The 13386-nt window shown below is 39.4% G+C and overlaps 1 protein-coding gene across 2 annotated transcripts in view; it reads right to left on the bottom strand.

The window, feature by feature from the left end:
- Nucleotides 1–13386, bottom strand: part of srgap1a (SLIT-ROBO Rho GTPase activating protein 1a) — a 143538-nt gene that overhangs the window by 53959 nt on the left and 76193 nt on the right. For both annotated transcript variants that reach the window (XM_069192058.1, XM_069192060.1), the window contains exons 5-8: nt 9265–9447; nt 7186–7314; nt 1515–1736; nt 342–443 (exon numbers count right to left, since the gene is read on the bottom strand). In XM_069192058.1, coding sequence (XP_069048159.1) covers nt 342–443; nt 1515–1736; nt 7186–7314; nt 9265–9447 — 636 coding nt within the window. The remainder of the gene's footprint in view (nt 1–341; nt 444–1514; nt 1737–7185; nt 7315–9264; nt 9448–13386) is intronic.

The raw sequence follows: 13386 nt of genomic DNA, 5'->3' as shown, positions 1-13386 counted from the left end.
GGCCGTTTTTGCTCAGTGGACATTTTGTTGCCTCGTTTTTAAATCGCAGGACATGGCACTGCACATATCTGGAAATTTTGTGTATTTTCTGAACTTAGTTTTCTAAATTACCGTGCATATTACTTTTACTGTGGTTTGAAATGTACTCATCAATGCTGATTTTTTCTAACCTCAAAATATGAAAATAGCTTTGCAGCTCCCCTTTGAAACACAAGCAAATGGAATGCCAAACAGGGAAAAGTGTCTTTTTCTTTTCCTGAAGGCATCAGTCGGGGCTTGCTGATACAGTACGCCCGATGAAAGAGCACACAAGCTCGGAGGGCTCGTCTGTTGCGTCTTACCTCTTCATTCTCGATTTTAAGTGTCGTCAGGCGGGACTGCAACTGCTGGAACCGCAACATGAGCTCTGCTTGGACAGGTGGCTGGGCAGTGATCTGACACACCTGACAGGATAAGAGGGGGGCACTCTTTTACAAAGGTGAGCTTTTACCTGTAGCGGATTTTCATCTACTTTCATCCCTGTAAATACAAGTACAATCTGAAGAACAACTACAGACTACAACTACAGCTTTACAAAATAATCCAAGTACATTAAAACTTCAAAATACAGTAGTAGATCACAATACAGTACGAATACCAATGACTCAGAACACCAAGAATCAGTATCTGCATAAAAAAGGTCTTCTTATAGCTACATTTTAATAACTTACCTTTAATAATCTAATTTCAAAATCATATATTCCGCTCTCACTACCCACTCTGCCAATATTACAATAACTTTTTCAACAATGAATTGAAAAAAATACTGTAGATTGACAAGTCTCCCTTATCACTGATACCAACCATTAGATGAGAACACACAGAATATTTATATTCATAGACTCAGAAATTACTTCCCATCAGCTGTCAAATCTATCATGGACTGTCCAGGTTAAACAATTCAATCTTCTTTCCATACCAAGACCAACTGATTGCAACTGTCAAGATGTCACCTTAATAAAAAGCTCAACAAAAACTGCAGTGTTGCTGTGAACATCAATGCTTGTTGGTGCTGCTAGAAATCATGGGAAAGAGCAAACAACAGAGAAGGAGGCAAGACTAAAACAGTGGGGCTAAAGACTGCTCTCAGGGACTATGGTATCTATCTATACAACAACAGAGTGCAGTATGATGTGCAGGACAGAGTCTCTTATACTGTATTCCTTTTAATCTAATAACCCACTGCAGTAGCAGGTACAGGACAAAGCTGCTTAGATTCCAATAAACCATTACAGTATGATATACAGTACAGAGCTCTTTATATTCTAAAACCTAATGCAGTACAAGGTATAAGACAGAGTACGTTATATTCCTTATATTCTAATAACTCACTGAAGTATGAGGCAGAGGACAGAGTTCTTTATATTCTAATAAACCACTAAAGTAGGAGGTACAGAACAGAGTCCCTTATATTCTAGAACCTAATGCAGCACAAGGCACAGGACAAAGTTCCTTACATTTGACACTGAACTGACCTCATCCCCCATGTGGGACTGGAACTCAAACTTGACAGGAGGGCAAAAGGCAGTGGGGTACATTTCCATGAACCTCTGCCTGTCGCTGCGCGGGTCCAGGCTGTCCACAGCGTTCTCAATGATGTCCAGACCCTCGTGCCGTGAAGTCTCTAAGTTGTATTCAGCAGAGAGATAGGTCCGTAGCGCCCGGTTCAGACTGGCATGGTACCCCAAATCACAGCACTAGACATAGAGAAGGAAAGAATCATCATCTTCAGAGAATCCTTTTTAAAATAAAGTTTAATCCACAACAAGACATTGAACCACAAGATACTGAATTTAAAATGAATAGGGTTTATAATTGGGAGCTGACTAACCAATTCAAACAGAACTGATATCATATGTTTGGCATTGCTATAAATGATAAGTGAAATCTAGGTTAAGCAGATTATAACATCAGCGATGTACTTTATTAGGAAAACTCTGAGGTGGAGGGATAGTACTAACAGTTCTTTAAACAAAGGGTGCATCATTAGCAAGCATTTATAACACAGGCGCCTATGATTTCCTTGCATCTACTTGTGTTTTGAAGCGACTCCACCTGCCTAATTAACTGATTCCAGGAGCCTGGGAGATATCTTGTCAAAGAGCTTAGTCAAATGGTGGTGCAACATACTGTATACACCCAAAATATACTGTATGCAACACAGATATTACTGAAGCTGCCAACCAGTTAGCTTTCTGCTTCCCCACATTTCAGTGTATGATGAGAGGTCACACATTGTCAGCAGCCCACCAGAGCATATAATAAAATACCAGATAACCCTGGCAACTAAAATAAACACATAGCTGATGTCTTACAAAAGCTTTGAAGAAAAGATGAAATTTCAAGCACAGCTAGGTCAAATTCAATTCTCCTTCAGCAATATCAACCTTTAGTTAAGCCTTTATGGGAATACAGAAACCACAAAAGGCAAGCGCATTGTGCCTTTTTCAGGTTTCCCTAGTAACACTACAAAATAGAACATTATTCCATGTGAAAGCAGTGCCGCAGGTAGCTCTTAGAAATAAATGTGTTTTTCAAGAATCCAGGGCACCCAGATCATCATGCTGGGGTTTACAGTTTACTCTGTTCGATGCGTTATGGGCAGACTGCAACAAACCACATGCAAACCCGGTCACCAGACAATGGACAACTGAGACAGAACCTGCTTGTCTTAGTGTACGTGCCATTGAAAACCCCTCTGTAGAATGTACCTTCAGTAGATGCTGGCCTGCAAGAGATTTTAATGAACGTGTGCCTTCCTCCAGCAAATCTGTGCAAAATCATACCTAGCAAAAGCACACCAAAGCATAAAGCGCTGCACTCCTACAAGACACATTTGAAATTCTATCCCGTGGCAGAGTACTTAAAAAGTGCAACCAACTAACTCATACACCAGATCCACTTGCAAGAACATGTCTTCTCTATACTAAACCTCTCACTGTTGCCAAGATGTAATCTCCAGTCAGCATTTTCAATTTGCTGCAACAACGTCACAGACTACCAGACTAATCTTTATGTGGAAACAGCACAAAGCACGCAAAATCTCAGATTCTGAATTCTGTTCATTTCAGACTTTAAAGAAATTCCAAGGCAAACGTCTTGAAAACGGAGATCGTATTTTCTACAGTAAATATAGTGCTTCACTGTATAGAGAAGGGGTCTGCAAAAACATTGTCTGTGCTTGTTTAAAAAATCCTGTTTTAATTATGATGTCTACCAACACATTTCTCTTCCACTTACTTACCCGCGTGCACCTGCGTGTTTCTCAACACCAAGTTTGCCTTGGGTGATTATTGCAACTTTGCTGATCATTGCAATTTTCTAATCAAAACAAACTCAATTTCATAACAAGTCCAAAGTTCCCTTGACCTAACCCGCCTGCCACTGGGGCAGGAAACAGTACTCTGATGAGGAACAAGAAGGATGGGACTATTCCACTCAGATAATGGCAGGCAGGCGCTGCCTGAGGAGTCTGCTGAAGTTACAGTCAGGATCAGAGGGAAGCATATGAAGTTCCTGCTAATGGCCTGCTGGCCACTATGAAGCACAATATGAATCTTCCGGTCTATACAGGAAACAGCTGGCTAGTTCATATTCTCTTGGTGGAGTAAACTGACTCTATAATAGAGAATCTGGAGGAGAAACAGCCTACTGTCGTCTGGCCAACAATGTGGTTAGAGCAATTAAGTCTGTATTTTGAAATGATTTTTCTGCTTTAGATGTACAGTGGCCTGCCAGGTAGACTAACGTGAATCCGAAGAACAATATGTATTCCATCCATCTATCCAACCGCTTACTGCGGTGGTAAGAGGCTGAGCAGGGCAGACTTCCAGACTTCCCTTTCCCCATAAACAGTCTCCAGCTCCTCCTGTGGGACTCCCAGGGCGTCCCCAGGCCAGCCCTAGAGTCTCTCCCCAGTGGGCTGTACCGAATACACTTCCAGCTGGAGGCTCCCAGGAATCATCCTCACTGGATCTCCGGACCACCATAACTGGCTCCTCTTGATCTGGAGGAGCAGGAATTCTGCCCCAAGGTCGTCCCAGATTGCCGAGCTCCTCGACTTGTCATGGACAGTAAGGGGGAAACCCAGCAGCCCTACTTAATTTTAATTTCTGCCTCGCACCCGTGATCTCATTCTTTCGGCCACTACCCACAGCCTGTGACCATAGGTGAGGATGGAAAGGGCAGACCAGACTTCCCTTTCCCCAATCCCCATAAAAATGAATTCTGTTCCCCATGGTCACGGTCCTCTCCTGGAAAAGAATGGCTTTCTCTCTCCACCTAAGGGGGTCACGGCTGCCCCAAGTGGAGGAGTTGAAGTGCCTTGGGGTCTTGTTCACGAGTTGAGAGTAGACCGGATCGACCGGAAAGATCCGGAGAGTTCCGGATCGACCGGAAAACTGAGAGCTTCGTCTGAAAAACTCAGCTCCCGCTTCAACACCATGGTTCGGTACAGAGTCCGCATTCCTGCAGCCACTGCACCAATCCACTGGTCAATCTCACACATGCTCTATCCTCAACTTGTGAACAAGACCCCAAGTTACTTAAACTCCTCCCCTCGGGGCAACTGTTCCCCCCTCAACTGAAGAGAGAAAGTCACTCTATTCCAGGAGAGATCCATGACCTCAGATTTGCAGGTGGCGTCACACTCGGTATCCCAGAGTTCACTTTTATGGGGATGGGAGCGGCTGTTGAATTCTGAATTAGGTAGTGATCTGAATGGTTGCATACTAATGCAATGGTGTACTTTCATCAGTTAGTGAAAACAAGATGACACTTTAGTAATACACCAGTGCTTCTATTTCAAAACTCTGCCAATGGTTTCATTATAAAAGCGTATTGTCAAATATTTTGTTATGCATGTCTCCCCAGCTCTGGTCCCTGAATACTGTAGACTTTCTCTTTTCATTCATATCTCCTAAATTAAATTACTTAAATTTAATTTAACTGATTTCCCAGGTTTAAACCGAATAATGCCTTAAAGTGACCTACAAATGTTGCAAAGTAAGGTAAAAAACATGTAGGCTCTTACAAACCAGGTATCAGAAAAGCGCAAAGCCATTCTACTGCTTTAAAAAAAAAAAAACTCGAGAATAATCAGATGCCAAACTAATTAATGCTGCTTTCACACTGTCTTTCCATCTGCAAATGTGTATTGAGGAAGCTGATTGAAAAAATGAATTTTAATGCTGCTATTGCTGGCTGTGACTTCTGGTAGACATAACGCTCATTAACTTTCTCTTTTAAACTGTTTCAAAGCACGACAAGTAAAAAAAAAAATGTCTCAAGGTAAAACTACGAGGATATGCTGTTTGATGATGTACAGTAATTCCAGCACAGTACAGTGCTCTATGTTCTAAAACTACCAACCAGCAACATGAAGTGATTAGGCAAAAAAAAGGCAAAACTAAATGAAAAAGCGCCTTGCATGTTTGACGTTAAAGCCCATCATACTGATTTCTATGAACTTATGAGAAATAAGGGACACAACCTCAAATCCTCTTTAAACATGAAATATTATAAGAGCTCTATAATGGCAGTATGGTGGCACAGTAGCTAGTATTGCTACCTCGCTGTGCTGGGGCCCAGGTTTCAATTCCGGACCTGGGGTGCTATCCGTGTTCGTGTGGGTTTCCTGTGGTGCTCTGCTTTCCTCCCACAGTCCAGGTTAAGTGGCTTCTGGGAAAACTGACCCTGGTGTGACCGTGTGCCTGTCTGTGTCTGTGTGCCCCTGGGATGGACTGGAGTCCTGACCAGAGTGTATCCTGCCTTGCGCTCCCTTGCTTGCCAAGATAGACCCCAGCTCCCCACGACCCTGAATTCTAGGTGCTATCAGAAAATGGACGGATGAACTAGCTCTATTATATTTAGTTTTAGAATCACACAGGTAGGCGTGACACTCCGGATGACATGGTGTTCTGAAGACTCTGTGTATTTAGAGTATTTATGGCACGAGGCAGAAATCAACTCACTACACTCCAATAGAAATGATTTAATAATTTAGGTTTTTAGAATATTTTTACAGATGTACTGTATAATTTATATCTACTATGGCAACTCACTAATCCGAGTGAGTCATTCAGGCTGCATTAATCATTTAGTGAAGTATTGTAGTAAAAAGATCTTGAGTAGTTCCTACTTTGAAGCAGTATGTGGAGCCAACTTTCAAAGCAAAAACCTTAGGGCGAAGATTTCCATACCTGCCAATAACCTACAGTAAGTTACTGTATTCTCTCTCTTTGTACTCAATTTACAGTCTCATATGACACTTTTTAAGTAAAGAAAGGGAATAAAGCCAGGTTCATCTTAAAAGAGAAAATAGTTCTTTAAGGGAGTATCCAATGACTCATCTAAGCCTGGCCAGAGAAGGATAATACTATATTTTAACAGTAACTGGTATATCCTTCGGCAAGGACTCTTTCCATTAAATGCCAAGTGCTGTATAAAGGACTGCTGAATACTTTAACCTATCAATTGGTACTGGGGTGGGGTGCAGATAAACTTATAGATGAGAATACCCAGCTAATATAATTGCAAAAAAACACATTATCCCTTACTCAAATGTGAACAGATCAGTCTAAGAACAGTAAGAATCAATACTCATTACATTTTCTTTACTTAAGGAGCACCTAAACAGTTTTAATCTTAAAAATGTTCTAAAGAGCATAGGAGGATCAATAACATCTGATACATGCATAGGGCCTGACACAGTTCTGATACAATCGTATTTTAAAAAAAAGAAGTTTTTTTCATGATACCCATTCTGATAAAATGGAATGTCAATAAAAGTAGAAAAACTATCACGAAGTTAAAACACTATAATTACAAAATGCTAAAAGACATCCACCTCTAGAGTGGGAAACATAACTGGTAATACTTTTTTGATACTGGAGTAAATGTTCTCAAAACATCCTTCACATAATGAAGCTGGACTTATGATTTGCGAGTGCTGATACTACGCAGAAGAGTATAACAATAAAACATTCTGAGAAGGTCATGAGCTCTTTCATTGGGAAAATGTTTCTTTTTCTGAAACGTTAGAAAAAGAAAACCCTGAAGTCTATTTTGGTACAATTCATTTGCACTCTTCAGTTTATTCCAACTCTTTACTAAAAATAAATCAGCAAGAGGGCTTCCAATACTTACATCAATTAAATCAGACAGATCGTGAATATAATATTTGAAAACTGAAGAGTTTGTCGCTTCCAGAGTCAGGAGGTATTCATTCCGTGCTTTGATAGATTTCAGCTTGTTTTCGGAGTACTTGGCTTGTCGCTGACAAAAACAAAAAGACATAAATGACCATTAAACCATTAAAAAAGACCTTTAATGACATCTGAATCTGGTTTTTGTCCGATAACAATAGACTTTTATTGAAATGATAAAACCATTTTATGAGTTTCCTATATAAAAACCTGATAAATATGTGGCAATCCAACTTGTTCCTTAATCAGGGCCCAGAAAGGTTTTCATTTTTCTTGATTTTCAAGAAGGAAAGAATGTAATTGTTTCTAGCTGTCTAGAAATCAAAGTTCACTTTTACTATCATGACGCAAGACTCCTACCTGAGCATTTGAAATTCTGAACAGATTTCCCACACAGGGTTCCAACATTCAGCATGTCAGGAAAAGAGTATACAAGGAACACCATATAGTAGTTTATTTCTTTTACATGGAAATACACCAGACTAGTGATAAATATCATAGGGAATTATCCACACTGTGTCAAAGAAACTGCATGAATCTGACAAATGCTTACAAATGGTTGGAAAGCCTAAAAAATGGACTGAAAATGTAGGTACATTTACATTTAGGTACATTTTTCAATGCCTCCCAATATCAAATGAGTGCAAAATCTGATACTGGATAACTGGAAATTAGGAAAAGAACATAATCCATCTCACACTGTCTTATTAAGCCATATGAAATGAACCTAACTTTGGCTGAAGTCAAGAGTTTATGGTTTGACAGTGCTTATTTAATAATGGTTTTAGCAACAATTGAAATGACAAAAAAAATGACAAAAGGTCTTCAAAAAGTCATCAAAATGTAACACTCATTACTCTCCTATCTATATATATATCCTGAATTTCACTAGAGAATGTTTCAAACTCTTCTTAAAAGTATTTCAAAATTAAACTCTCAGTAGTATATCTGGTGACTTTAAAATGGAGCTTGATTTAATGTAAGACTTCTTACATGACTTATTACTTCTCACTTCTCAAGTTTAAATTGTTATCATGACTGGTGTTCTTAAATTCACCAATCATGCAATGTTGCAAGAAACCGGTTTAGCTGATTATTACTATCTCAATCTGTACTGTATAGGCTATGACATGAACTGAAAGAATTCTCTGGTGCACGAAAAGCACAACATACAGGAAGACAAGACAAATGTATTTCTATGCAGGGGATTATGCTGAATAATGGTTTGCTTATATCATTACTATTATTATTATTATTAATTATTATTTCAGATGGCCTATGCTATTATACTTATCGAAATATCCCTGTGTTGTTTTAAAACAGGATTAAGTGAGAAATCACAGCTAAATCAGATTATTAAGTACTATTGTCAATATGCTAGATCAGATTAAATTGTGAAGATCCTCAAGACTTGTAAATATGTCACTCAGAGAAACATAAGTATCTTGGTACTGGAATAAAGTTAGAGTGAGCTGGGCTACACACGGATGTCTGATGTTTTACTGGCCACTGGAAAAAAAAAACTGTCTCAAACAAACATCTCTTAGGTTAACGCACTGTTGTTCCCTTTTTTGGTTCTGCATGGCTTTATGGTGGTTCAGCATGGGGAGGCAAATGATAATAGGAGTTCTGAGAACACAAGTCATCCCCTAACACTCATTTCTCCTCAGGAGGAAAGGTCTCTCTTCCAGGATGCTGGAATAGACTAGCCAGTCTTTTAGCAACTTCCTCCTTCCCCGACGATCAAAACAGCATTAGTCACTGCCAAGAAAGCCATTCTCTTTAGTCATTTCTTTACAGCGAGATCTAAAAGTGTAGAATGACCAATGACTCATGCTGCTGATCCATACTTTAAGTGTTCTGCTCTACCATTGTTCGGAGAGTGTGTAAGGCAGTTTGATGACATGAATCCTCCATCATTCTGTGAAACAAACTAACAAAAGGGGGCCGCCGAAGAAACTGGTCAAGTTAGGCCCCAGTGGAACTGCACTTTGTCTTAATGTGAGGCGAAGCTTCCTACTTTCTCCTTCATCTTCTCGATTTTCTTGACAGAGCTGCGTCTCTGGTGCTTCTCCTCCATGCGGATGCTGAAGACAGGGTCTCCCGATCGCCCGATTTGCTTTCCCTCCTGTTTCTCCGCCTCCTTCAGCTTGCACTCGGCACTGATGCTCTCGGTGTGGTACATGTGGTACGTCTTCATGACCTGCGTGCAGGGAAGACGAGTCACATATTACACCACAGTAAGACTTGGGCACGGGATACATCACACTCCCTGTCAGCTAACCAAGATATACAGCCCCTGCAGAGGACAGAGCATATGACGACGAAAACAACAACACCAAGAGGAGGAAGAGGAAGAACAAGAACTTTAATTAAGAAAGCACCTCACAAAAGCATATATATACTAGGAATGCTTTTAGCTACCAGTAATAAAACTATCACAAGAAAACAGTTTACTAAAGAACCCCCAACACCAGAACAGTGGATCAATGTTGTGGCGAAGATTTATATAATGGAAAAGATCACCTTTTCTCTTAGGTTACAAGTGGAAAGGTTTAGCAAATACTGGCAAGCCTGGATTGGGTTTGTAGCCCCACTGACACCTGATTTTGTTCTGTGAAAGAGGAAGAAGCAGCCTTTTTTTTCGAGATTGTTGGCTATTTGTTGTGTTTTTCCTGAGTATATTTCTAAATGTAAGCTCTCATCTCTGCTGGCGTAATGTAAATAGTTATTTTGATAAACCAAAAATACATCATATAACCGAACACAAAAGATGAAAGCAGTAAATTCTTCTTATTTTGTATTATGTTGTATTTGTAGATCCGTTCATCGTGAAATAAAAAACTTAAAAACAAAGAATGGACCTTGCCAAACCCAAGGACACTGTGTTTACAGTAGTGATAAAGAAAAAGCCAAACATCATACAATAAAAAGGAAAAGAAAAAAACAGCATACAGTATAAGAGAGAAGGCAGGGCAATCAGACATGGGCTCTGGCAAAAAGGTGAGTTTTCAGTTTACATATGAAAAGACACGGTCACCCTATGTCCAAGGTATCGTCCTATATCCTTATCTAGGATTGTGATTTCCACTTAGAAGCTGGTGAAATCACATGGCTGGATGGGACCTGAGTAATGGCACTAGGCAGAACAAGAGTGCCCTAAAGCAACAGTGCACAAGTGGCAGAGTGTGAGCAGGGCTTTCTGCGAAACAGAGACTCATCTGACTTCACAGGAGTTTGCAGACTTGTAATCACATCTGTAAGAGATAAACGATTCCTCCATCTGGTGCCTTCTTAAAAGGCACCATAACGCTTGCAACACATCACAAGATGAAAGGCTTCAACAGGTGGACATGTTGGAGCACCATGTCAGTAGGAGGTCATTTGCCCTGCACAAAATATCAGTCGTAGTTTTAAAGGCAAGTCTTAAACAACTGTTAATTCCAAACAGGACACGTGTATACAGTGATAAAAAAATTCCAATTTTAAAGTGTTGTTCTTTCTAATGGGTCCAGGATCTGTATACGCCAAGGCACTGTGCAATACATGAAAACCTAAAGGAACAGGCTTTAAAGGAACTTTTTAAACAGATAAAGCTTCAGTGCTAGGTTCCACAATGGCAACAGGAAATACTACAGCCATTCATATTTGTTAAATAAATTACAGGAATGGAGCAGTCAGTGACTATACAGCAGATGTTGACACTGATACACAAAACTAAAAAGATGCTCTTTGGTCAGAGTCTGACCAAGTGCAAAGCATCCTGTTTTAAATTATGACTTGTGGTTTCCTGGGCAGAATCACAAAGACCCACAGCATTGCTAAATGAAAAAATAAACAGCATACTGGTGCACTCAAATATGAGTAAAGAATCCAGTAAACTGCATACCAAGTATTTTATGTATATAAAGGATAAAAACTTACACAAATAGCTTTACATTGGAAGGAGTATGCCATAAAAGTTCAAATCATATTGACTGTCTATTAAAACACGCATTTCATTATTCAAAAAGGTATTCTGACAACCTAAATAATGCGAACATTACGACTTCTGTGGTTTAACCTAAAATACGAAAAAGAACTTGTCAGAAGTCAAGTCTTATTCGACTTTACATAAGTGAAAACAAAACTGCAGTGTAGGTTTGTCCGCAACATTCTTCTCTCCATTCAGACATAAGTTAAGTATGTCACAAAATTAGGGAACTCTTTTAAAAATAAAGAGCTGTTAAGCCGTCCTTCTTTGTAGTTTCATAAAATACCTTTGGGAGAAACTGGGAGATTGTATTCTCAACTTTGAAGTCTTTTTTTCACCCTGCAGCACAACCACCTAAAGGTCACAAACCATATGACAGCAGTGACTGAAAAGAATGCCAAAGGCTTGTGGAAGGAAACTATCCCAGCAACCTATCATTAGCCTTTTCAAGTACAGTAATAGCTGCCTTCTGAGCCTGTCCTGTAATTTCACTTCTAACAAATCACGAGAAGGCTTTGAGTGTCATGAACTAAATAACGAAGAAAAGAAACATACATGGCAAAACACAGAAAATAATTTTCCCCCACCAAGTCCAAATGCACTGATTTAAAAAATATACTGCGTATTTGAACATTTTATTGAAAGTGTTGTGTATCAATTAACAATGTGCTTATTTAAGATGCCATTTAAGGTTTCAAGTTGCAAGAAACTAGAAATGTGTCCACCTGCACCTGCAATAAGAAGCAAAAAAACCCCTGAAACTGTGCTCCAGTGACATCAATCAACCCTTTTTATTAGACTTTGGTACATTAACAACAAGTTTTGAAATTGACAATAGCCAAAGCACCTAATGTTGTACGACTACGTCTGTTTCGTATTAATTTCTGCAGGAATCCTTTTTGTTTCTGTGAACTGAAATAAGCTGCCATGCTGTATATAATTCTCTGGCTCTTTTGACAAAAAGATCATCAGCATTGCACTTTTGTCTTCGCATATGTGGCTTTCTTAAACACTGTCATGCCTGCTAAAAAAGTAATACTGTGAAACTAGATCCAATATTGTCAACTGAAGTGCAGAAACTCAAATGATGAATCTGTATATAATTCTCTGTGGCTCTTTTGACAAAAAGATCGTCAGCATTGCACTTTTGTCTTCGCATATGTGGCTTTCTTAAACACTGTCATGCCTGCTAAAAAAGTAGTACTGTGAAACTAGATCCAATATTGTCAACTGAAGTGCAGAAACTCAAATGATGAATCATCCAACTTAAGATGGTGGTAAATGAAGAAAACTATTTTCCCTATTTTAACTATGAAACCTTTAAAAATACTGATCTTTGGTAGACTACAATAATAACACTATCTATGAAAACAGAATATATTGTTTCATTTATAAGATAGAAGATATTTAATAATACTACAATATGATCATATTAATACACAACAGAATACATATCAGTGTCATTCTGATATGAATGTGCTGGGTGATAAGTGAAACTAAAAATTTAACTAAGGTTAGAACTCCACTTTCTTTTTTTTTTCTATGAAGACGACTATTAAAGATGCATAAATGGTATAGATTCCCCTTCACAAATTCTCCTGATCTGTATTTCTTCACAAAGGCGTTTTTTTTCTTTCATTGTTTTGCTCCATTCCTCATGTACAGCGTGTGTGGTGGTTAACACATATCACTTCTGTTCCGCCAACTAAAATGTGAGCTGTCAAGAATTGTTAATGTCCACTGTGGACACTGCCGCCATTTAGTACATGACTTGAAGCTACAAAATCCAAACAAAATATTGTATCCACTCACAGCTGACTACTGACTCTGCCCTTTATCATGCAATGAAACAAAACATCTTCATCTTGAGGGATATGACGATACCTGATGTATGTCTTGCATTATTGTACTATTATTGGGGCGGTGCGGTGGCTCTGTGGCTAAGGATCTGCGCCTGTGGTTGGAAGGTTGCCAGTTCGTATCCTGCAGCCAGCAGAGGAATCCTACTCCGTTGGGCCCCTGAGCAAGGCGCTTAACCCCAGCTGCTCCAGGGGCGCCGAATAAGTGACTGACCCTGCACTCTGACCCCCAGCTTCTCTCCTTGTCTGTGTGTCTCATGGAGAGCAATTTGGGGTATGCAAAAAGACAAATTCCTAATACAAGAAATTG

This window comes from Lepisosteus oculatus, chromosome 7 (genome assembly GCF_040954835.1).
Source record: "Lepisosteus oculatus isolate fLepOcu1 chromosome 7, fLepOcu1.hap2, whole genome shotgun sequence".
NCBI classification, from domain to species: domain Eukaryota; kingdom Metazoa; phylum Chordata; class Actinopteri; order Semionotiformes; family Lepisosteidae; genus Lepisosteus; species Lepisosteus oculatus.
Note: the sequence above shows the minus strand (reverse complement) of the source record. Positions and strands in the feature narration are given on the sequence as shown.